This window comes from Arvicanthis niloticus, chromosome 3 (assembly GCF_011762505.2).
Source record: "Arvicanthis niloticus isolate mArvNil1 chromosome 3, mArvNil1.pat.X, whole genome shotgun sequence".
NCBI lineage: Eukaryota > Metazoa > Chordata > Mammalia > Rodentia > Muridae > Arvicanthis > Arvicanthis niloticus.
The window spans coordinates 109789096-109815209 of NC_047660.1; the positions used below are offsets into that span (position 1 = coordinate 109789096).

General features: G+C 51.8%; 1 protein-coding gene across 21 annotated transcripts in view; it reads left to right on the forward strand.

The window, feature by feature from the left end:
* Tns1 (tensin 1) overlaps window positions 1-26114 on the forward strand; it is a 213342-nt gene that overhangs the window by 144732 nt on the left and 42496 nt on the right. For all 21 annotated transcript variants that reach the window (XM_076931682.1, XM_076931683.1, XM_076931685.1 and 18 more), the window contains one exon: window positions 24295-25827. In XM_076931682.1, coding sequence (XP_076787797.1) covers window positions 24295-25827 — 1533 coding nt within the window. The remainder of the gene's footprint in view (window positions 1-24294; window positions 25828-26114) is intronic.

The window sequence follows — 26114 nt, forward strand, 5'->3', positions numbered from 1 at the left end:
AGATTCTCAGACTGGAAGTCAGGGTGAAGGGAGAAGAAAGTTCATCCCAGGCCTAGTGGGGATGGCAAGGCAAGGTATCTAACCCTCTTCAGTTCTTCTGTCTCAGCTGAGAAGAGTCTCTTGTCTATAGCCAGGAGTCCCTTATCTGGGTGACTATGGAGGTGAAGTTGTTCAAAGACTGACTTCTTTTTTTTTTTTTGAGAGAGAGATGGGATAGGGTGGTGGGGAGGGAAAGATACTACACACAGGCAGCAAGTGAGAAGAGAGATATAGAGGAATGACACAGAGAGATACAGAGGAAGATCTGGGCCAGCCTGGTTTAGGAGACCTGAGACTTGGGTCAGGAGCATCCCTAGTGACCCCTTCCTGTGGCTCCTCATTTTTAGTCCCTATAGAAATAGGATGTAGGAGTGGACAGCATTTCTTCTCATTTTGAGCTCAAACTGTGTTTCCTTTGGGGCTTATGAGAGGCTGTGGTGATCCTAGCTTCTCAACTCTTGAGCTCCAGGTTAAAGAAAAGGCAGAGCAGTTGCATCAGTCAGCATAGGCCACAGATGCGGCAGTAACAAACAGCTCCATTCCCATGGCCTCCTCCAGCCAAGCATGCTCCCTGCTCAAGGTGTCCGTCCATTGATGATGAGAAGAGGCCTCTGTTCCTTATGGTTTTTCTGGTGAGGGTGGCTTCATCTAGAAGTTTCTTTCATTGCTGCCACCACAGGAAGAGGACTCTGATGTGCACTAGGCTCCTGCCAGGAACTGACATGTTCTTTCTGCTCACATTTTATCAGCTAAAACAAACCAAGGTCTATGTCTAGCTATCTAGCTCCAAGGGGGGCTGGATTGTACGTGCACAGAAGACGGAAAACTTGAGAGTGGGTGGAACAGCACTCTGTACTGTAGAGTCAGTGGTGTGGAATCTAGAGTCTTGTGGTTTGTGTGTAAAGCTGTAATCCTTGGTGTAGCCATTGTGCCTCTTCTGAGACCATGTGTGTAAAACAGGTACCGTAACAGGACCTTCCACCTAGAGGTGGTGTTCAGAGTCAGTGAGGGTCAATACCAGAAGTTCAGAAGTTCACTGTTTGCTAAGTGCTGAGTTGGTAGGACTCTGGGTCTATGGTGGCCATGCATCTGTGGGGACTGTGCTGGAGTAGACAAGACAAAGATGGGGATTTAGGAGTCCCGCCCTCCTCAGAGGGCCCTGTCCCTTTTCCCTCTACTCTTTGGGAATCATCTACATCTGGGCTCTGACCCTCTTTTGAGACTCGGGATACTTGCCTCTAACACCAGAAGAGTTACCTTTCCCCCAGCCTTCAGATTTCTTATCAATGAGTTTAAGGGGGCTGGATTTCTAAGGGGCTTCCAGCTCTAAACCCACCATGATGATGGTGCTGCTGCTGCTGCTGTGATGATGATGATGGTGTGGTGGGGTGGTGACTGTGACAGAATGATAGCACAATTCTGGGTGCTGGGTACTTCTGGTTAACCCTCCCTCCCCCAAATATCATTAGCTGAGCACTGTCTTGTTACCTGGAGCCAGAGCTGGACCATGTAGGGAGTGATCGTGAAGCCACTTGGTTTTGTTCTCCTCTGTCCTTTTGCACTTCTCTGCACTTCTCCGACCCCATGCCAGTCCTATCTTGTCTCTGGTTACCCTGACACGACGGAAGACCTAAAGTGATGGTAAATTCAGACTTCAAATCAGAGTTGGCTCCTCGCCTGGTCATCACTGTGTGCACACATGTGTGGCTCTGGCAGGTTGTATGAGTTTGTGTGCTATACATGTGCACACACGTTTGTGTGCATGTATGTGTACTTACAGAACATAGAATGTCTACTAGTCCTAACTTGAACATTTCAAAGGTAAGAAGAGAAGAGGTTATACACATTCTAGAACTTGCTTACCTGGCACCATTGAGAGGTTGGGCAAATCACCTATAGAATTGGAGGTCTGTAAATTTATGACTTTTGAGTTTCTTGTCATCAGGTCTGGAAACTTCTCATGCAGCCTAGCAGCACCTCTGGCTGTAGCCCCCATGATGCTCCCCACTCCCTCCTGGTGGGAGGCCAAAACGTTCATGGCTCCTTCTAAACCCACATGCTTTTCACTCCCTCCAGCCTCTCCCAGGATAGGGTCTGAGGCAGCCCAGGCCATATCAACCTGGTACCATAGAAGACCTTGGCAAGTCTGGCTTCAGTAGCTGGGACTCAGGTGCCAGTGCATGCCACCAGACCTGCCCACCAGCAGCTTTTGTCCATCCAGCTTGGAGCAGTATGGAGCAGCGGGAGCTATGCCTCTGCGACCCTCCTGTATCCTCTTAAGCGCCTAGGGTTGTGTGGGTTGCAAGGTAGAGCTTTTTTCATTACATAAAAAGGCAAGGTTTCTCATCTCACATGCAGCCTAGCAGCCTCTCTGGCTGTAGCCCCCATGCTGCTCCCCACTCCCTCCTGGTGGGAGGCCAAACCTTCAAACGTTCATGGCTCCTTCTAAACCCACCTGCTTTTCACTCCCTCCAGCCTCTCCCTGTGCTTGGGCTCCCTGTGCTTGGGCTCCACTTCCCTTCAACCCTAGGGTACAAGTCAGATGACAGAAGACCCTTGATGGTGCCTCCCCCCCCCCCCGGCCCCTGGCATAGGAGTGGGATAGCTGGGGAGTAGGAAGTCTCCTGAGCCACCACAATGCAACAGAGGGAGAGATGTGCACCCTGGGAATGGGGCCCTGGACACCCTGTAAAGGTGTCTGAAGTTCTTGCTTCCTGAAACTTCTCCCTGAGATGCAGGAGATGCTTATAAGAATGTGAGAGGCAGATTTCGGATGACCCCAGAAAACACAGAAGATGAGCTGGAGGGTCAGTCTTAGAGAATGAGTTTTCAAGTATGTGTGTTGAGCATCTGGGGTTCAGCCTTAAGCTGGCTGATTTTGTTTGTTTGTTTGTTTTTGAGTGAGGATACTTATAGGTGGCTCAGGTTATCCTGACACTGACCATGTTGCCTAGGCTAACCTCACACTCACTGTGGGGCCCAGTGTATTGGCTGTCATGTGCCTTTCCCTGTTTGTGCCGTAAGGGGGGGGGGGGAGGGGGACTAATATGCCTGATAGAAAAAGGTTCTAGAGGGAAGGGGTTTGGGCTCCATCATGATGGAGATGGTGTGGTGGTAAGAGACAGCTCTTCCATAGCAGCAGGAATAGGGGAGGGGGTGGTGTGGGAGAGGACCCATCCGTGGAGGTGGAGCCAAAGGCTGAGACCACTGGGTCAAGGGGTGGCATCACTTTCAAAAACCAACCTCTAGCAGCCGGTTCCCCAGACATGTCCTGCTTCTAAAAGCCTTCAAAATAATCCACAATCTGGGGGCCAAACATTCAAGACACGAGTATGTGGAGACATTCCAGATTCAAACCGTAATACCCGGGATATTGTTGAGCCTGAGATAGCCTGTCTTAGCCTCCTGTGTACTGCACCACAAGGTCAGGCTCTCAAGCTGGATTTTGCTAGGAAATCTTCACCGGGTATTGCAGAGGCTAGCTCTCCTGGGCTGTGACTTCAAGGTGGGTGGAAGGAGGAGGAGGAAGAAGAGGAGGAAGAGGAAGAAGAAGAGGAAGAGAAGGAGGAAGAAGAGGGAATGTAAAGCTGTTGATGGAAGCCTTTGTCCTTGATATGTCACATTCTATGGGATGGGCCTACACCAGATAGGAAAGGTTTGAGTGAGCCATCTGGTAACACTTCTGGTCAGCCATAACAGGAAGACTGGCCTTGTCCTCCTGGCCCCCTTGGGCAGAGAGACACTGAAGTGCTAGGGCTGGGTCTAATTGGGGGATATCTGTAGTGACATTGACATTCATATTGATGAAGTGACTGCTGGGAGGATTCTGGGTTCCTCTTCCAATCCCTTAAACGAGGAGATTTCTCCAATATGATGGATCAATCTGTGGATTCAAACGCAAGTTTGGCGTGACCTTGTGGGTAGAGGTCACAACCCCTACGACCCGGCATCTGCCAGCCACCTGCCTAGCACTGCTCCCCAAAGGCTGGGGCTGTTCTGTCCCAGTGCCCTTGGTCCCTCCGCTGGCCTGCCCTGTACTGCTGCTGGCAGACCTGGGCAGCAGCCTGTGTCCGGAGCATGGGGTAAGCCGATCCCTTCCCTGCTGAATGAGTCTTTGGTCTCCCAATCTCTGCCATCGGGTGGAGGTGGAAGGCTGGAGCCACACTCTGAGCAGTGCCAAGCCTGCTGCCAGCAGCCCAGTGCCCAGATAGAGGCTGGGTACAAGGAATATGTATTCTGTCCCCCCGGGCTCTGCTCCTCTTCCTCTCCTGTCAGACCGGGAGATGAATGAATGCAGGTTAGCCAGCCCTGGCCCAGCATACCATCTCCAGTCAGAGCTAAGAAATGGAATTTAAGTTCTCATTGTTCACAGTCTTTTCTGACCCACCAAATATGCTTTCTATCCATCCATCCTCCCTTTCTTCCATTTTCTCCTTCCTCCCCTGCCATTCCTCTACCCTCCCCTGCCTCATCCTCCCATGCCCCATCCTTTCTTCCACCCTTCCTCCCCTCCTCCAGCCTTCTGTTCTCCATCCGTCCTGATATCCCTCCTTTCTTCTTTCCCTCCCTGCCCCCTTTCCTCCCCCATCTCTTCCCACACTTCTTAATCAATCACTTACTATAAGTGGTAGGCACCAGGTTAGACCTGGGGTTTGGAAAGCCAAGTCTGGGCATGCTTGGGGATATAGGAGTGTGTGTGTGTGGGTCCACATAAGTTTCTCAGCTACCCTGAGAATACACAGCCAGATGGGAAAGGGTCCTAGCCAGGTGCTGACTTCTTGACTCAAAGCAGATAGTTTCAGAGGGACTGCATGTGGCTGGACCCTGCCAATGAAAATAGAATCATTCCTCAGATTTAAGAGGCACAGATATTGGTCAAAGTCTAGAAAGCTGAGGTTAAGGAAAGCACTCAAGGCCGGGCGTGGTAGCCGAGGCAGAAAGAGAAATGAAAAGCAATCATGTCAGCCGGGCTTTCCTGAAGGCTGGGTCTAGATGGATGCTCGGTAGGTCTGTGGGAGGTAAGGGTGCATAGAACAAGGGATGGGGCAGATGCTGTGTGCTGCTGAGGGTGGACCCGTATTCCCTGGGGTCCTTCAGCCATGCCTGGGCCTTGGTGCTTGATCAGCTCCCTGATGTTGAAAATACTTTCTGCCTTGTGATTTCAGTTTTTCAGAGGCCCCCCTTTTAGAAGAGTATTTGATGGTGCTGTAGTAGACAAGCCATGAACTTTTGACTGGTAGATTCTGACTAACAGGCCAACAGCACTTACAGGTCATGTCCACGGATACACCTCTGAGCCCTCAGACTTCCCTGGGCAGCAGCAGTCGTTATGACCTCTCTCTAGTGGCTGCTGACCTCTAGAAGGGGCCTTAGAATCCAGCATCTCAGTGGGGATGCTGTTATTTCTGGATTCTGGAGTATGGTTCTCAGTACTGGGGTGTCCCTCCTCCCTGCTTTGGGGAATGCCTAGCCTTGCTCTCCCTATCCTGAATGTTGGCCTGTGCTGGCACCTGAGGCTGGTGCACAGGATCTGGCCTCTGGTTTGCTGGTGAGCAGCTCCACAGCTGACTGGCATGGCCTGCCCTGGCCACTTCGCCCCATCAGTAGCTTCATCAAGGAGTAGCTCTGTGCCGGGGCCTCCCAGAGGCCTTTCATGCTACGAAGCTGGGCCCTTCCTGCTGCGGAACCCCACCCTCTGGGATCAGTCTTCTTGCCTGCTTAGTGTCCCACTGACAGTTTAGGGGCTGTCATAGGGAAATTGTTTCAAGAGATCTAGGTCTGGCAGAGGATCAGTCCTTTCCTGGATACCATCCCTCCCTCCAGCCACGGGTGATTTATCTCTTCTGACTGACTCCCTTTCCTTTCCCTGCCCCTCCCCGCCAGATCTCCCAAAGCCATGTGAAGTTTATGGGCTTCAACAACAGGCTGGCTCTACCAAGAATATGGAAGTGCCTCTGAGTGTCCTGTGAAAGGAGGGACCCAGTCTCAGGAGGGCTGGCCTCTAGGTGGACAGGGCCTAGAGGGTTGCAACATGGGGTTAGAATTTAGGCTGCTTTGGGTCCCGACTCTTCATCTTGCCTTCTGTTGGCCCTGGGCAAGGTGCTCTGTCTTTGAGCCTCAGTATTCCCATCTTTGAAATGGAGAGAAGGAAAGCAAGCACCTGCCTTAGGACAATGTTTTAGAGGTTCATCACAAAGCCAAGGGGCCATGTGATACTTCCTGAAGTGAATTAGACCACCTTCTTGCCATGCCAGCTTTATATGAAGCAGACCTCTGGCTCCATGTCCAATGTTGACTCACTGTCCAAATGCAGGCTGTATCCCCTGGCTGGCTCATCTCTTGGGAATTTCCCTCCCAGGTTAGAGGCAAGGCACTGGCTAGCCTTGAGCCTACTGTACTGGAGGAGAGGGGTAGCCCAGATCACCTTCAGTGTTTGGTACCTGGGCTCCTCAGGTACATTGCCCCATTCACTCCCTAGGCATTTGCTGAAAGCCTATGAAATTTCCAGCCCCTTGATTTCCCAGATGGCAAAGACAAGGAGTGAAGAAAAGACCCAATGGTGGGATTAGGGGGTGGGGTGATGGCTCAGTTGGTGAAGTGCTTGTGTGACCATGAGGATCTTCTGCATTTGATACCCAGGACACATGTAATGCCTGGCGTGATGGTGGCGTGTGCTTCTTATCCCAGCATGGAGAGCCAGAGAGAGGAGGATCCCCGAGGCTTGCCGGCTAGCCAGCTCAGCCTGCTTAATGAATCTCAAAACCAAAACAAACTAAACAAAAAAAAGTAGGCAGAGCCTAAGGGGTGACATCTGAGATTGTCCTCTAACTGCCACTCGTGCACACGTGCACGCACACCTGCGCACCTGTACAAAGACACACACGCGCACAGAATTAAAGGCACAGGGTAAGAAGGTTATGTTATGAGACAAGAGAAACTTGAACTCTGCTCTTAAAAGAGTGTTTGGAATGGACAGCCAGCCTGGCGATTAGAAGTTTAAATCTAGGGATTAGCAACCTAGGTCTCACTGAGGGGACAGCATAGTCCTGTAAAGGATCAAGCGGCCCAGGTATATAAATGGGGAAGAACATTCCAGGTGGTGAGGATGGCAAGTGCAAAGGTCCTGAGGCAGAAGCTCAGGATGTGTAGCAACCATGGTGGGGGCAGTGTAGCTGAAATGGAGGCTGTGATAGGAGAATGGTCCCATCGAATGGGGCCAAGTCACTTACGGTCTGGTTACCATTGTGAGGATTATAATGACTTCTTAACTTTTCCAACGAATGGCAGATGATGAAGATCTTTCCAAATAGCACAGAAAGAGGCTTCTCCCTTTTTGTAGCTGCATAATATTCCACCACACCTATGTGCCATGTTTTATTCATTCGTATTTAAGTAACAGATCTTTCAGGTTATTTCCAATCTGCCTTTTCTGTTTCTAGAAAAATGTTGTCAAAAGTTATCTTGGGGATGAACTGTTTTGTTTGTGCAATTCTTAGGACACCTTTCCCAGGGTTGCCAGTGGTGACAGGTTAGCCCTCTTAAAGGACTGTGCTGACTGATGCATACTGTCAGTGGGCAGTCTGCTCCCACTCCTCTGAGTCCCCCCAATGAGATACTGCAGAAAGCCATGACCTCCTTATCCTCTGCCCACTTTCCTGAGAGCCAGGTAGTTTTGCCTCTGCTTCACAGACGGAAGCTCAAGCACAGAGATTATGGCTCCCTACTAATGTTTGCACGGCCAGATGAGGGATGGAGCCTGAGTTCTGGTCTCCGCTGCTGCTCACTATTCCCACACTTCTCCTCAGATCTTCACATAACCAGAGGTCTGGAGGACCCTGTCTGCCTGCATCCTGGAGACCTTTGCAGACCAGTGCCAGGGCAGGAGAGGCCAACCTAGGCAAGCTGGGACAAAGCTACTGTTTCTCTTGCCCCCTCCCATTCTCAGCTGCAGAGGGGCAGCTTGGGAGTCAAATGGGGGTGGGGTAGCCAATTCTGCTGTGGGTGGGGAGCTGCCACCACTGCAGTGCCCTCAGCTTGCTCAGCTTGCTCAGGGATTAAGTTTCAGCATTTCTCAGATGGAAACAAATTGGCCTCTTTATTGCTCAGCCTGGCCTTTGGGACCACTATAGGCTGGTGCTTATTTACAGACTTCCTGTAAGTCACTGGTTATGTCCTAGCCCCAGGGCAGAAAATAGCCTCAGAGGAATGAGCCTTTAGCCAGTGGCAGGACCAACAGGAGGGGAGAAACAGGTGTCCCAGCTGATCAGTACCTGGCTGAACATCTTCCTAAAGCTGGGCAGGCCTCCAAGAACCTCCCACTGGTAGGAGGAACAAACCAAGGCCAGTCACAGTCACCTCTTGGTACCCTTGCCTGTGACCTCCCCATCTGCTACCATTGATATCTGATAACACCTTGCCGAGTGAGGCCCCTCTAGTGTATGGTGGGTGGTTAGAGGGAGGAGGGCAGAGGTGGGCATGAGTTTTTGATGTAGGTGGCAATGGAGGTCTGATAACTAGAAGAACTCTCTTGTAGTTTTGGGTTATGAAACAGGAATGAATGACTTTTTTCTTTTCTTTTTTTAAATTTTCTTGAGACAGGGTTTCTGTGTTTTTCTGTCTGTCCTAGAACTCACTCTGTAGAGCAGACTGGCCTTGAATACAGAAATCCACCTACTTCTACTTCCTGAGTTCTGGGGTTACAGTCATGCACCACCATTGCCAAGCTTCAGGGCGGCTTTTCTTGAAGTTGAGGTGAATTTTTCCACCCGTGCACCTGTGTGGGTGTCATGAGTGACTGTGGCTAGTGTCTGTGAAGGAACACGGCGACTTCTGGAGTTCCGTGTCAAGACTCACTTTCTGTAAGGAGGACACACTGTCTTCCACTCCAGACTCCTTATTCCCACTTCTCTCCTTTCTTGAGACTGTTTGCACCCAAAGCTTCTCCAACAGGGATGTAGGTCTTCCCAGGGCAGAGCTGGATACCCTCCAGCCCTGCTGGCTCCAGCTGGGTTCTCCTTGTCTGGTGAGCAGAGGCACAGCCCTCTGTAGCTGAAGCTCTCACTTTTCACCACCCAGTTTCCCGTCTTGACAGCTGTCACTGACACTTGTCTGAGGCTTTTGCTGTATGTTGCTTTGATTGCTTGGGGGGAAAAGCCAGCAGCAAGCATTCTTTGATGTTGGTTTTGCCCCCACCCCCACCTCCAGGCCAGTGAGGTCAGACTTCGATATGAAAGCAAAAGCTTTCCTCAGATCTTTCCTCTCCCTTCCTCCCTCATAGCCCCCTCTGTATGAACAAAGGTTGGGAACCACTGAGTCCCCACAGGTGCTCCCTGTAGGATGCCAGGGTGGGAAGGGCCAGAGCTGGGCCAGGGGCTGCCTCCCATCCAGGAAGGTTCCCTGTTGGGTGGAGGGCTTGGTTGGGGGGCGGGTCACTTCACTCATCACAGAAGGAAACTGCCTGGTTTAAAAGGCATCTGGACACAAACCATCTGTGTCCACTGCTAACCCACACTCATGTAAAAACTCCACAGACCCCTCCACACAGTTCCCTGTTGTGTACTGAGTCTCCAGATTGCTCTATAGAGAACTCCACAGACCATTCCACATAGCCCCCTCTAATGTGCTGAAACACATGGACTTGCAGCCCTTACAGTGGAAGCTGTATTCTAAAGGCACACAGCTTCTCTGGCTCCCAGTACATCTGTGATGCCGAGAGGCTGTGTCATCTTGGGTGAAGCATTGAGATTGGCCCACTCATGAGGCTGGGTCCTTATGTGACTATGGGCTGCTCAGAGTTGGTGCTATGTGATTCTGTCAAGCTCTTAGCCCTCCTTGGAATTCATGCAGTTCCCAGGGAGCCCCTTTAAGGGACCTCAGTACTGGCCAACTCACTGGTGTATGGGTGGGCAGTTCTGTTATGTCACGTGGTCTCATCTGTCTTCTCCGATTGCCATTGGTGCCTCTGAGCCCTGTCTGCGTGCCTCCCTGTCTCCTTTTTGCTGGTTCTTTGTCTTAGGGAGCAGAAAGAGCATGTGGCCAGGACCATCTTGAGCTAGTGCCTAGCTGCTGCATCCAGCAGACAGTTATGGAGGCCAGTGAAAGACACCTGGTTGAGCAGGGACACTTGATGGATGACTACAGGCATTGATTCAGTCTTCTTTGCTCCCCAAACTCATCTGTCCTTCTCTGCCTTCTCCCTCACCTTCCCTGGTGAAGGCGCTTCTGAAACATGTCTGTGCTGGGAGCTGAGGCAGGAGGGCTATGGATGTCCCTCTACCCTTTATCTGATGCATACATCTACCTGGGAGCTGACAGTCCCCTTCCTGTGTAATCTTATCCTATTCTCAGGGAGCATATCCCCAGATGGGCTCTGCCTGCTGCCTTTCTGGAATAGGTGTGGAGACCCCCAGAAGGCTGACTCCCCATAGCCTGCCCTACCTCTGTAGCCCTGAGCTGTGCTTCTTTGGTCTTTTGGGCTGGTGGGGGCGGGGTTCTAAGGCATTTTGAGAGTATGCTTCTAAAACACACACACACACACACACACACACACACACACACACACACACACACACACACACACAGCCTCAGTGCTGCAGCCAGCTCAGACAACAGGTCCTCTTCCTTTCTTTCCCAGTGTCCTTCCCTCTCTCCCCTTCTTTCCCTCCCTGCACCTTCAGCACCTTGCCATCATGTCTGTCATGGGTTGGGGATGCTTCTTCCTGCCCCCTGACTATGCCTGCTGCCTCCTTGATAATCCTGTGCTCTCCCCAGAACAAGACGTTTTAGAGCTCCAAGCTTTCCTCTGTGTATTTTGCCACAATGAGAACCAAGCCAGGTAAGCTCATGCAGTAAGCGTCTAACTTGGAGTCCGGTCTGTTGGGAACTCAGTGGTAGGTGTCTGTAATCCCAGTGATGGAGAGGCAGCCACAGGAGGATCCCCGGGACTCAATGACCAGTCCCCTTCATTTACTTGGTGAATTTCAGGCCAGTGAGGGACCCTGCCTCAAAAGAAAAAGATAGGGCCTGAGGAAAGACCTGTGAGATTGACCTCTGACCGCTACACACTCATAGGCACACAAGTACATGCTCACTCTTCCAAATGCACACATGTGTACACACAGAGAGAAAGAGGAGAGGCACAAACACTGAACAAGAGCCAAGAGCCAGGCCTGGGAGATACTTCTACACCAGCCAGTGATCAGAGAGAAGAGTTAGGACAGAAACAGGAAACAGAACAGTGAGAAGGGATCCAGCCTATCAAAGTTGCAAAGTTGCAGCCATGACAATCTGGGCTCCCCCCCCCCCAGATCTGGACTCTGCTGGGCCAAGGCTGTCCTGGAAAGGATGAAATAATTGGACCTACAAGCTGAAGCTACTTCTCCAATGAGGTGTGGCCCTCTAGTGTCCCACCCTCTTTGTACCATTAGGCCAGCTGGAGGTGCTTGTGGTTCTTGTGTGTGTGTGTGTGTGTGTGTGTGTGTGTGTGTGTGTGTAGTGTATGTTTGGGGTGGGGCTCCTAGGACCCTCTGGCCACCTCTCTTTGTGCATGTGTCCCGGATCTGGCAGCAGGGGGTGACTTCCTTCCAGGAGTCAGTGGCTGAGTTGTGATCTTGGCTCTGGCTCTAACCATCTGTGGGGACCTCTGCTTCCCAGAGTTGGATGGATGGGATCAGATGGACCAGCCGCTGAACTCAGGATGTCCCCTGGGCTGACTGTGCTGTGATTCTAGGAAATGGCCTGGGATGGCTGCCCACAGTGGCAGCAAATCTGGGGACTCGATGAATCCTGGGTACCTGGAGGCAGCCAAAGGTCTTGTACCAAAGGTCTAGGTCTGTCTTCCTGCCTCTGGAGTCTAGAAATTATGGATAAAGCGATCATGCCCAGGGCTGCCTTGTGGATCCAGGGAATGCTGGCTGTTACAGATGTCAGAGCAGAGCTGTACTGAGCAGCTTCACTGTTTCAATGACATCACATTCTCCAGGGGCTGGGTCATTTAATGAGATGGGTTGGCACAGGCAATGGGGTTAGGTGTACTCTGAGGCTGTGTTATAAAAAATGTGGCTTCCAAACTGTACAAGGTAGCATTCATCTCATGTGGCTGCTGTAGAGCCTCCTCCTGGGAGTGACAAGGGGTCCTAAGAGCAGATCAGGTGACACAGATGAGCCAGTGAGGAAGGACTGTCCAGGGAGCTCAGAGAACATCGCACACCCTGACTACCACTAGGGCTCTCATGGAGGACATTGGTTTGTTCTGAAATACTCAAAGAACACCATAAAATCATCTGAGAGATGATGCCAATGAGAGCTAAGAGTACCTGGTTTTGTTCCTTAAAGATATGATGGTCTTTTGTCGGGAAATGGTAAAATCATAATAGGAAGGGTTTCGATTCTACGAGGACCATCATTGGGTAAAGCTGTGCCCATAAGGGCATTTTAAAATTCAGATTCTCAAGCCACTAAGAGTTCTGTCTTTTGAGGGGGAAGGTGGGGCCTGAAACCAGGGTCTCCCTCCCCTTATCCTTATACAGGTTCTCTTCCCCTGGCTTCTTTTCTTTGACACAGGACCTCACTATATAGCCCAAGGTAGACTCGAACTTACTTCAATCCTGTGTTAGCCTCCCCAGGGAAGCCTGTCTAGCCAGTCAGGGTGTTTAGAGGATTCCCCAGGGACATCTATTGCTTTCTGAAGGCCGTTTGGTTGGGGTCATACTTTGTACTTGTTCTTGTACCTACTGTTTCCATGATACTGCACATGGGCTAGGCTGCTTGGTTCTTTATGAGCTGACTTCAGAAGTGTGTATATTATGATATATATTAGAAAATATATATTAGAAAAATGTAGCCAGGCATGGTGGAGCACATCTCTCATCCAAGCCCTTAGGAGGCAGAGGCAGGAGGATCAGGAATTCAAGGCCATCACATAGTGAGTTCAAGACCAGCCTGGGCTACATAAGATCAGTTATCAAAAGATTTTTTTTAAAAAAATCAAAGGAAAAGAAAAATGTGTATAATTCACATAGCAAGTCTGTGATCTCATGGGGCTTGGTACTCAGAACTGGTTTAAGTTAAATTTATTTTAGTAATTCACAAAATACTACAGATGGTGTTCAGATGGGCAGATGAAATGAAATTGGGCTGCTGCTGTTGTGGTGGAGCTGGGTGGGGACGGAGATGTCCATGGGGGCTCCTTAACCCTTTCAGGAGCCTGGGCTTTGTTGGTTAGTTCTAGGAGGTTCTGTGGTGGCAAGAGAGCCAACCATTGCAGTAGTCTCTGTAGACTATGGTCTCCACCAATTTAGAAATTCCAGATACTTTTTCTAGCCCCTCCGTCTCTGTTTTTAGTGGGTTGTTAAAGTCCAAGGACCAAGGCTGTAGCTTGAGAAGAGTGTATGGCCTAGCATGCCCAAGGCTCTGGGCTTGATTTCTAGTCTGCAAAAACAAACGCTGGCATGTGACACTGGCTGCCCGCCTTGCTTGCCCAGCCGTGTCATGAGTGGAGGCAGGGCAGGGGACCTACTACTGGGGCCCAAGTAATAGAGATTTTTGTTTCTTCCTTTATATTTCCTTGATATTCTTAGGGAGCAGATGGCAATGGGGGGCAGGAAACCCGCTAGTATGCAATGGCTGGGACCCAGTAGGAGCTGGAGAGACCGGTGAACTTCCTCTGGAAGACTCTCTCCCTCCTCAGCTGCAAGGGCAGGTAGAGTTGCTACAGCCTTGAACAATGGAAGCACCTAAGGGTCACAAAGGAACGGGGGTCAAGGGAAGAGAGAGGGGAACCTTTCAGGAGGTCAACCAAGTCCCCACTGGCTTGAGAATTATGTTGGAAGTTTCAGCTGAGATCTCAATAAGTCACAAGCATAGGAGGACCTGTTGTCCTGAGGCTGTCCTCTGAGATTTCACCTTTTAGGGCAAGCCAGGCGTGTGCTGGGAACTTCCAGGTACCTGCCTGTGTGTTGCTGAGTGGTTGGCCACACATCTGGCTGCCTGAGGATGACAGTGGGCATCCTGAAAAGTGGGGCCCTCAGATAAGTGGTCCTGATACTTGTGACCACCACAGAGGGCAACCAAGGACACTAACAGCCCTGGTGGCAGCCTCTTGATGTCATTCAAGAGCTGCATAGTTGCATCCAGGCAGTTGCAGGCGCCCCTGTCGGACACCCACCGGTTTTCTGAGCAGCCTCACTCGGTCTGTGTCAAGGTTGCCTGGCCAGAAGCCAAAGCTGTTGGGACTTGTGCTCTCCTCCCAGAGTTCTGTCCAGTGGCACCCCAGCCCTTCCTGTGACATGTGGAGCCTTTTCTTTTTCTTCTTGTAAGCTATGGAAGTGTCCTGGCTCTTAGACTCTGCTTGGAGGTGGTGGGAGTAGGGGTGGGGTGGGGAGGGGAAAAAAAACCCTTTCCACCTTACTGCGGCAGCTGGAGAGTTGTTGTCTGCTCTGCCTGCCGTTTGCTGGGAGTGGGAAAAATGTGGAAAATTTGGAGAAAGAAATCTCAGTCACTCACATAATGCTCCATTCTCCGAAGGTCTGGTAGCCCTGCCCTTCCCTTTGCTCTGGAGTGGTGGGAGTGGGCGGGGTGGGGGTGGGAGCCGACTCTCCCCTTGTTTTCTGGAGTTTGGAGCTGCCCTTGGTTGGGGACTGGGGCTTGGTTGGTCTGGTCTGGGAGGCAGGAGCCCAACCCCTGTGCTGGTGCAGGTTGAGCTGGGGTTGAGGTTGTGGCTGGGTTGGGACTCAGAGCAGGGCCAGGCTGGAGGGGAAGCCACCGTGATGTCATTCAAGAGCTGCATAGCTGTAGGATGATAAGTGGAACCCAGGGGACCCAGCTGGCTGGGATTACAGACAGAGTTTGATCCCACAGGCTTCCTACAAGCCAGAGTGAGCTTGAGCCGAGAGGGGGAGAGAGCGAGCTAGAGTGGAGAGAGGGAGTGTGTGTGTGTGTGTGTGTGTGTGTGTGTGTGTGTGTGTGTGTGTGCAGGGCCAGTCAGCACTGGCTCCTCCCACTCCTGACAGTCCCAGAGAGCCTGAGGAGGACACAGCCTGAGAACTGTAGCCGGCTGGCCGGGCAGGAAATTACTTGAAACTTGAAGCAGAGGGGACAAATCAGTGTTCCCACAGCCTTTCTCAGCTCTGTGCATAGGGTAAGTGCAGCTGTGCGGCTTTCCCTCTGTGTCCCCTGTGTAGATCTTTGCTGGACCTGGGGTGGGGGCTTTCTGCCTGGAGCCCAGAGCCTCTCTGACCTGATACCTGGAGGGTGTGTGACTGTGCAGAGCCACCTCTGAATGTACTGTGTCAACCTTGCTTGCTGTCCCCTCTGGAGGCGCTCTCTGAGACATGATACAGCTGCAGCTTTTGGTGGAAAGGTTAGCTGGGTGGATGAGCTTGGTGGATCTGAGTTGTCCGGTTTCTCTGGGAAATGGTTCATCTTGAGTCAAATGGGGTGGGCAGAGAGAATGCCGTAGGAACCCACCATAGGTGGCTTGTAAAGCATTATTTGGGGGCACTCCCCTATTTTGAAGATGAAACGGTGGGATTCCCCAGAGCTGACTTCAATGCTCTTTTTCATGGCTTTCTCCTCGTCTTCATTGGCCAGACTCTCAGCCATTCTGCTTTTTCTCTGGCCAGGGCTCTCTGAGTGCCCAGGCAGCATCCTGGCCCGGCAAAGGACTTGGTAGCTATTTTTACCATCCTGAATGTGCCTGGACTATGTGGTGCTCAGATAGGCGAGGGTGGGGAGTGGGTGCTCCAGGCTCTGGTTACAGCACCAGGCTGGGGAGTCAGGTGCCAGGACTGCTCCCTGGGTCAAGACAGGAGGAGTCTGGCCAGGGAAATTCACATTTGTCCTGTAGACACCACCCAATGTGTCACCAGGGTAGGTCATTTGTATTCTACAGAGGGTCCCTGCTTGGTAGAGTCTACAATGAAGGTCACAGCCACCACCTCCCATTTCCTCCCTCTGGAGGGCATGGCATAAATTCAGTGAGAATGGTTTGTGGGAACAGTGCCTCAGGTCCTTCCTAAGGCAGGCCTGAGGACACATCTGTCACCATCACTAGACCCCATATATTGTATTGCCTTGAAGTTCTTGGTTTCTATTAGAGCTGGAGTGCCATCCTCCTCTTCTTCCTCCTCCTCCTCCTTTTGGGTTCTGTTATTCCAGTCATCTCACTGTGAACCATCATGGAGTCAGGAGCAGTGGACATGGAGCCAGGTGTCAGTTTGACATGTCTTTCCTTGCTGAGTGACCTTCCGCTCCCCTGAGCCTGTGAGCATCACCCTCAGCCTATAGAGCAGGGGAGTGGATGCCTGTGGACCTTTCAGCTCTAAAAGTCTGAGGCTTTAAAAAAATGGCTTCCCTTTGCTCAGCCAACCTTGAGTCCCTCTGGGTCTGAATTTAGCTCCCCTGAGTCTAGAGCAGCGGAACTGGACAGGAGCTGCTGTTTTTCTCTTCTTCCAAAGTTGACTTCTCTACTTTTATGGCCAGAAGTCCAGATGCTGTCTCTGGACTCTGGGTCACCCACCTCCTCTTGGCCTTTCTTTTGCTTCAGCAGGATGGAACAGCACCCCACCCTTCCTGGATCCATGGAGGTGGGTTTGTGTGTAATGCCCGTGAGCTTATTCACATAGAGGATAAAACTTTAACCCGTGGAGAGGCCTCAGCAACCCAATTTTGTCCTCTCTTGCTTCTTCCCTATAAACATGAAGAGATCTGTCAAATGCATGCTGTTCAGGGTGATAAAAAGGACAGGGGTCTCTTTTTGCCACAGCCAGGTTCATCTGTTCCCTATCTACAGGAACCCAAGGCCCTAAGCTTGTCTACATCACACTAATAGGCAGCTCACTAAGTGGACCTAGATCTCCTGACTGGTGCATGCCGGTGCCCTCTTTTTCAGGTTTTCCTGGGTGTGTCCCCTCTGTGGTTCCCTTCAGAGGTTTGGGTGTGGCCTTGCAACCTCTCATTCTGCTGGTCTTTAGGCCCCAGAGGTTGCTCATTTCTCTGTAGAAATTCCCAGAGTTCTCTGCAGCCTGAGTTGACATCCTCTTAGATGGTTGCAGATTTGAAGTTACCCCAGGTAGAAGCCAGGCTGGCCACTGAGCCCAGGAGGTCCTGCCACCCAGGCCAAGGCACCTCAGGAGCCCCTGATGTTGTTGGGCCATAGGCAATGCTTCTCCTTGGTCTCATCAGTCTCCTGTAGGTTGGCTAAAGCTTTTGGGGGTACTCTGGGCAGGAAGCTTCTAGATTCCCCAAAGGCTTGCATTCTGTCACTGTGGCCTCCTCTTCTGCATGGAGCTTGTATTCTTCACACAAGTTCTGAGTGTTAGATACCCCAGAAGTAGCACCCCAAGTTTTAGATGAACATGTCTTCCCTTAGAGCCCATTGATAGACTTTAAAGTGCACATTTAGTCCCTAACTTACAAGCAAAATGCATGTGTGTTAAAAAAAAATGTAGAATTTCATCAGATACCCCAAAAATGTCCTTGGCTTAGGAAAGTGACTGTCCTCTGGTCTGTAGTGTGACTTGGGCAGTCTATTAGTTGGGCTATGCCTAAGTTCACTTGGCCTACGCTGTGAAAGAGGAGGAATCCATGCTTTATGAATGCTTTCACTGTGGTACTTTTAGGGAGGATCCTTTGGGGATGGCTTGGGGTCCACCTAGAACTGATTGTCTACTGGGTTTTATGACAAAGGCACTTGGTGATTGGCAGAATTATCCAAGTTTTGGATGCTACTTAAGTGTAAAGCAAGTAGAATTATGGGAGTACCTGATATGTGCAGGTTGTATTCTCCACAGAGATATCCTACAGCTTTACACTGAACTCCAATACATACAGATTCCATTCATATAGATCACAAGGTGCATCTGGCACCTTGTGGGTACCAGTGCTAGAGGGAGAAGCTAGAGACCCCTCTTTGAGAAATACTCTGGTTCTTGGAGAAGACAGGCACCGTTGTGAGGAGTGGCCGAGCAGTGTGTGTTGGCTTCACAGGGCAGATGAGTCTCAGGGCCAGTGGAAATGGCCTAACACATGGGAGGCTCCAAAGAAGATGCCGCTGGGTCTATGGAGGAGACTGAAGGGTCAGGAGCCTCAGGAACAGGGGAAGGAAGGGCCTTTGAGGATGAAGAACATCATGTGCTGCACGCCAGAGAAGAGCACAGAAATAGCCCAGTAAGAATAGAGTGGAGGCTGTGCCGGGTGTTAGGAGCAGCAAAGAGGAGGATTCAGAGGCAAGCAGGGCCAGACGATAAAGGGTCTGGTGTGTCCATCAGGAGGGCTGGGCTTCACCCTCCGGTAAGGGAGCTTCTGGAAAATGGAAAGCAGAGAACAGAGGGAGGAGAGAGTGTGCTTGGGTGTGCCAGGTCTTGCTCCAGGGGCTTAGCTCTTGAATGCTGCCACTCAGCAAACGCTTGAGTAAGCATCCAGACCCTCACATGCAGACTGGAGGCCGCTCCAAAGTGGCTTAAGTAGTTGATGCAAGCTGACGAGGCTGTTTTAAGGTAGGGGTTGTTTTTCTGAGTGAAGGGTGTGCCTGGTGTGGGGATGGAGGAAGGCATACTTTCTCTCCATTCAGATCCACATCACTGTGGCCCTCCTGGTCACTACTAGTCCCTGCTGCTGGTTACCACACGCTACCCATCCTATGCCTCGGACCTAGGCTTTAGTGTCTCCATGGCTAGTCCAGAGTCTGTGGAGAAAGGTGGAACATAGCCCAAGCTTGCTTCCCATCTGCCTCTTGGCCCAGCCTCACACACCACCCTTAATCTATCTCCCAGTGTTACTTTTCTTTCTTGAGACTCAATGTGTAGCCCAGGATAGCCCTAAACTCAACATCCTCCTGCGTCAGCTACCTGAGTGCTGGGATTAGAGCCTGTACTATCACTGTGCCTCCCATCTTACTTATAAGGGGCGCAGACTCCTGTTCACAAAACTATTTACCTCTAAACCGCCAGTGTCCAGGGTGGGCACAGTGCCTCTTCCACTTGGCACTGCATTGATTTCCTTGCCCATCAGGTGGTCAGTGCTACTTGGGGTAATGTTTGCCAATGAATTGTTTGTTTGACATGAACCCAAAGGACTTTTAAATCATTCAGGCCCCATCTCGAAACTGTTCACAAATCATTCACTCTTCAGACACACCTGCTGGCTGCCCAGGTTGGGTTTCTCCTGGGGGGGGGGGTCCTCCTTACAAAGGGGATGACTTTCTCAAAGCCAGTCAGGCCAGCACCTCATCCTCTCGAAGGCTGGGCTGTCTGTCTCTATGGCTCAACAAACACTATCTCCCTGCTGCACATTTGGATCCAAATCTCAGATCCCAGAGCTACAAATAGCATGTTTACAATGCTAAGGCCAGCCCTTGCTCAGGCCTCCCAGTCAGACTCCTTCAGACAGACCCAGGGATCGGCATTCCTGATACTCCCTGGAGAAGTCCGTATGAGCATCAGAATTAGAAAACACTCCCCAAACACTAGCTCAGCTTTAGCACCCGCAGCTACTTTTCTCCTATTCTGTGCATCAGACGGATGTGCCTTGCCCTGTCTTTATCCTGGCCTGTGGTGGTACTGTCCTTCGTGCCTGGTGTATCTCCACACAGGGTGCTGTTGGGAGGGAGCCTCAGCTCGTGGGTCCACATCCAAGTCAGCTGGGGATTTTCCTCAGATCCTTCCAAAACTATGACGCGCCCATCTGGATCCCTGCCCTGGAGGAGCAAGGGCCCCTTGGTGCATGCAACCAAGTCCAGCATCCAGGGCTGAGCCCCTCTCCCAGGAGATGCTAGAATGAGCTAGGAGAACCAGATGGCATGACTAGAGCGAGGCCTTGATTCCACTGTGAACTCTTCAACTGCCTGGAGAAATAGACAGGATACAACCTGTGACAGCAGAGGCCAGCCAGCCTGCCCTGGAGCCTGGGGGCTTACTGCCCAGGACTGATGGCAATCTGGGCATCTGGTATTACTAATCTTTTTAGTTTATTGTCACCTGACCAGGACCCATGGCCTTTCCTAGTTAGACCCTTCTCTGCCAACTCTCTTTGAGTCATGAACTTCCTACTTCAGGTGGAGTTATTTGAAATGCTTGTGTTGCTGTTGGGGCCTTAGATGAGCTGAGTCTGGTGGCTTCTCAGTTAAGGAGCCTTAGTTCCCCTCCCCCAAGCTCCCACAGGTCCCTCTTGTCTCCCTGCCATCGTTTTATCCCACCCCTATCCTCTGGTGTCTGCCTTTCTCTTTTGCCCTTCCTGCTTTGATGGATTGAAACCAGCCTTCAGAAGTGTTCCAGCTTCTTGTGGTCCTGCTAAATAGGTTTTAATGTGACTGTGGTGGGAAGAGAGAGCTGGAGAGTGTGTGTCCTGGCATGGGGGGGGGGCTGACAGCACTGACCTGGGTGTCCCTAAGAGGAGGAGGAAGGGTCAGAGTGCTCCACAGGTTGAGTAACTGCTTGCTGGGCCATCAGTGAAGCCCTGCCGGGTAGGCCTGCATGTCCTTGCTTTTGCCCTTGTTACAAGGTAGAGGGCCACTCAGGGAAGGTTCTGTGGCAGCTGGAGGGTGGGGCCTCTTTAGTCAGCACTAGGCAGCCAGGAGCAACTAGCTCCCTCCTGGAGGACAAGAGATGTTTGCATTCATTTATATTTAGCAAACAGTATTTAATTAAATAATTTACACCTCTTCGATTTTCTTCGTAAGACTCAGTGGCTTGACAGTTGATATTCCGGACGTTGCAGTGAACAATAGCCCAATAGTAATGTGAGATGAGTTACATGGCAGAACAAGCTTAATATTGACATTTTCAAAATCAATGAAGAGTGAGCCCTGGCTAGGAGAAGAAAGGAGGAGCCGGGAGGGGCTGAGAGGTTAGGCGCTGAAGGTAAGAATCAGCCTGTGTGCTCCTGCCTGCCTTAGGGACCACTCTCCTTGTACAAACTTCTGGGTAGATGCTGGTATGGTCCAGATGTTCTCAGAATGGACCGTCACCAGTGGCTCTCATAGTTGAGTGAAGATGCTTCAGGGTAGGGCAGGTGGGCTGTGTAGAGCCTGTAGAGGAACCCTGGCTTGAGGGATATGATGGCATCTCCTCTGTACCCTCCATGGAGGGTCTGCATCTGTCTAGGCTCACAGGAGGGAAGGCAACTCTTCCTGCCCACTGGCCCAAGGGACCTACCCTCCAGAGACCACCTCAGAAATCCCTGTGAATGGTAGCTCTTTGGCACTTGCCCCTCCGGGTGCAGCCAGTAAACAGGGAGTCAGTTTTCAGAAAGACAGGGCCAGAGAGGGGCCAGAGAGGGAAGTCTCCTGTCCTATACTTTACTCCTCTGGAGACACAGGCAAAGAAGATAGAGAGGCAGCCATACAGGCTCCAGTTTCCTTTAGGAGTCTGGCCCAGGGTAGGCTGGTGGCATTCTCAGGCCATAGCCCTGGGATCCTGGGCTGTTGGGCAGAATTGCCCTGTGTTGTTTGGTGCCAGTTGCTGTTCTAAAGCCTCCGTGGAATCCGGGGACAGAGTTGTTGGTCTGCAGACCTGCAGGGCATGTGTGGAAGGTGTGGCTGTGCTGTCTAGCCAGCATCTCTGAGAACTCTTGAGTGGCATATGGTGGCCTGTGGCGTGTGGGCCCTCGTGCACAGGAGCACTGATTGTGACATGCCTGTTCTGTGGTTGCCTGATCACTGCTTTTGGCCATAAGCTTCTGTAAGAGGGTTTGTTTTCAGCAGCTCTCATTTCTGGCCTGAGGGATAATTCTTGGGTATAGCAAGATCATTTGTATTTCTTGAAGTGTTTGTGGCTTTAAATTCAAATATTTATTTTGGATTATTCCTGACTTTTTGTGTGTTCGTTCCCCACCCGCTCTCTCCCCCTCCCTCTCTTTTTCCCTCTCTCTCTTGCTCCCTCCCTTCTTCCCACCCCCACCCCCACCCCCCACCCCGGGTGTAAGTAATGTAAGAAAATAGTTGTGGAATCCAGATTTCATGCTCGTTAAAGTAAATTAGTTCTCACCAAGAGCCTGGCTTTGACAGGTACCACATATTTTTAATGAATTCTTTTGCCAATGTCTGCCTCTGTTTCTCCATCTTTCCTGGAGGCACAATCCTACTTGAGTTGCAGGACTTGCAACACTTCATGTGTCAAGTGCCTGGTAACACATCTCACACGTGGAGATGGGCTCTGTATCCTAGCATAACCTGGGGGTTGGACATGTACACAGGGCCCGCTTCCCACTGTGCTTCTCAGCTTTCTGTGAGCACCTGGTGGGCACATCGCGCCATGTCTGACCGACTGACTGACTTCTATGGCGTGTGTGTGTGTGTGTGTGTGTGTGTGTGTGTGTGTGTGTGAGACCAGGGGATCCTAGCTGGAGTTAGGGAGGTGTCTCCCTCCATCCTTTTGGGAGGTGTCTTTTTCTCTGCCACCTAGGGTCTGGACTGGAGAGTCAGGAGGAGACATGTGGGGGTGGGGGAAGTGGGGTGGGAGGGCTGGGGCTGGGCTGCTGACTCCTTAGGGTGTGAAGTCATTGAGCTGCCTGGGCGGGGGCGGGGCAGCCCTTGTTTCTGAGTCAGCCCTCTGGCCCCAGGCCACTCAACACTCACTTTTTCCTTTTGGAGAAAGTGTTACCCTGGGGGCGGGGGGGGGGTGCTCAGAGCTACTCTGCAGACAAAAGGACACCCCTAGGACTTCATACTGAAGATGCTCCCACTACTGCTCTGGCCCAGCCCTAGCACCCCTCCCTTGCCCTCCTCTGTAGGGACAGGACTTTTCCTGTTTGGCATGGGTACTCAAGTGCTGAAGTCCAACCTTCCCATTCAGGGAGCTGCAGGGATGGGAAGGCTTGTTTGGGGGCAGGGAGAGGTCCTCTATCCCGCTGTGATTCTTCTTCCCTTCCTTATTGGCCTAGACGTCCTGCACTAAGCCTGCTGATAATGTACTAGGGGTCCTTGAGGATGGAACAGTGCTCTGGGGAAAATATGGAGAAACTTCTGGAAATGTGACAGTGGGCGGGAAGAATGACATTGTCTGAACTGTTCTGGCCAAGTCTTTGTGTTGAGCTAAAGTGTGGAAGGCGAGGGCCAGTTTGTCTTAGCCTTAACTGTGACTCCCCAGCCCAACACTGAGCATGGGTGGATCCTGCCCAGGCCCCTAGTACCCCTGATACTCTCCAGCTCCCCTCTATTAAGGGCTCCCCCCCACCCCGACCCCGGGGATTGACTGGGTCTCTTGTATGAACCTCCATGTCCTACATGTCTTCCTGCTGTCCTCTGGGACTCTCCTTGACTTCTCTGCTTGAAGGTTATCTTCAGGGGAGGTCTGGGTCTTCATACTTAAACCTTCCATGTGCTTCTATTTGAGGAAATACCTCATCTCCTTGCCTTTCTGCCTCTAGTCCAGGGCAGGACTCCTACAATGGGAGTAGAGGAAGCTTCCTGAAGTGGGTACTGTAGGGACTGAGCAGGCTCAGGATGTCCCTTTCAGTAATGAATGGTGCTCATGTTAACGGAAGTCATGCCTTCCACTAGCTGGCGTCTTATCATGATACCAGAGCAGGGCATCAACTCTTTCAGCTGGAAGTGCACTGAGTTCAGTGAATAGGGGCTGGTCTTATATGATTCAACATGATTCTATTACTGTCTCCATCTTATTTCGTGTGTGTGTGTGTGTGTGTGTGTGTGTGTGTGTGTGTGTACATGTGTGCACATGTGCACATGGAGACCATCGGACAACACGGAGTGTCTCTTCCTCAATCTCTCTCTACCTTATCATTTGAAACAGAGTCTTTCACTTGACTGGTAGTATCATGCCTATTCAATTTGGCTGACCCAGGGATTTATCTGTCTCTGGCTATTTTGTTTTGTTTTTAATGTGAGTGCCGAGGATTGAACTCAGCTCCTCATTCTTGTGCAAGGAATGCTTTACCCATTGAGCTGTCTTTCTAGCTTCTCACCCTCATATTAAAAGAAGGTTGCTAAGGCCCATGGTGTAATCTGTGCCTCTCTGGTTTGGAAGCTGGCAGTGTACCACAGCTGGGCACTGGCCTGGTACAGTCTGGTCAGTCTTATGCTATACCTGCTTGGAGCTGAGTGCAAGTGAGAACTCTCCCTAAAAACTTGGCCGGGGCCACTGGTGTACTTCCTCTTTGCCATCTGCAGGGTTCTAAGAAGAGATTTGGGGTTCAGGGAATGGGGGGGTCTTTTAGCTCCTTTTTGGGAAATATGACCGATGACTGCTCCTGCTTTTTGCTGACATGTGCTGCCTGCTGTCTCCCTTGCTGTCCTTGCAGAAGTGGTGGGTCACACCCAAGGGCCATTGGATGGGAGCCTGTATGCCAAAGTGAAGAAGAAGGATTCCCTGAATGGCAGTTCGGGGCCTGTCACTACTGCACGGCCTGTCCTGTCAGCCACTCCCAACCACGTGGAACACACACTGTCTGTGAGCAGTGACTCCGGGAACTCCACAGCTTCGACTAAGACAGATAAGACTGATGAGCCAGTCTCTGGGGCTACCACTGCCCCTGCTGCCCTGAGTCCTCAGGAGAAGAAAGAGCTGGATCGCCTATTAAGTGGCTTTGGTGTAGATCGAGAGAAGCAAGGCGCCATGTACCGGGCTCAGCAACTCAGATCCCACCCAGGTGGGGGCCCGACTGTGTCCTCCCCTGGCCGCCACATTGTCCCAGCCCAGGTTCATGTCAACGGTGGGGCCCTGGCATCTGAGCGGGAGACGGACATTCTGGATGATGAGCTACCCATCCAGGATGGGCAGAGTGGAGGCAGCATGGGCACGCTGTCCTCCCTGGATGGGGTCACCAACACCAGCGAAGGTGGCTACCCAGAGACCCTGTCCCCACTGACCAATGGTCTGGACAAACCCTATTCCACAGAACCTATGCTCAATGGTGGAGGCTACCCCTATGAGGCTGCCAACCGGGTGGTACCTGTCCACAGCAGTCACTCGGCCCCCATTCGACCCTCCTACTCCGCTCAGGAGGGTTTAGCTGGCTACCAGCGTGAGGGACCCCACCCAGCCTGGTCACAACAGGTGACCAGCACCCACTGTGGCTGTGACCCCAGTGGTCTATTCCGATCCCAGTCCTTTCCAGATGTGGAGCCCCAGCTGCCCCAAGCTCCAGCCCGTGGGGGCAGCAGCCGAGAGGCCGTTCAGAGAGGTCTGAATTCATGGCAGCAGCAGCAGCAGCCCCACCCACCTCCCCGCCAGCAGGAGAGATCCCCACTGCAGAGTCTTGCCCGCAGCAAGCCTAGCCCCCAGCTGTCAGCAGAGACCCCCATACCCGCTCTCCCAGAGTTCCCAAGGGCAGCCTCCCAGCAGGAGATTGAGCAGTCCATCGAGGCCCTCAATATGTTGATGCTGGACCTGGAGCCAGCCTCGGCTGCTGCCCCTCTTCATAAGTCCCAGAGTGTTCCTGGGGCCTGGCCAGGGGCTTCCCCACTCTCTTCCCAGCCCCTCTTGGGGTCTTCTCGCCAGTCCCACCCACTGACCCAGTCCCGATCTGGCTATATCACCAGTGGGCATTCCCTGGGAACCCCGGAGCCCGTCTCCTCTGGCAGGTCTTACTCACCTTACGATTATCAACTGCATCCAGCTGGATCCAACCAGAGTTTTCGTCCAAAAAGTCCAGCCTCTTCCACCTTCCTTCCAAGCCCTCATAGCTCTGCGGGGCCTCAGGAGCCCCCAGCCTCTCTCCCTGGTCTCATCGCTCAGCCTCAGCTTCCACCAAAGGAAACTACTTCAGATCCCTCCCGAACTCCAGAGGAAGAGCCGCTAAACCTGGAAGGGCTGGTAGCCCATCGGGTAGCAGGTAACAGCTTTGGAGGCCTGGGAAACCTCTCCCCTTTTCCCTTTCCCCTCCCCTGTTTGGTCTCTGTTGTCTACTGGGGAAGAGGGAAAGGTGAGCACAGCAGAGGCTAGGGGTCTTTGACAGCACTTTCATCCTGGGGAGGTCTTTGGGAGTGTGCACCCAGCCATCCCTTCTGTAAAGATCATTTATTAGGCACCAAGCCAGGTACTGGGACTCAGAGATCAGTGTCTTTCCATGACTAGGGGAGTTTGCAGTTTGGTCACGTAATAGGTACCAGATGGTTTTAA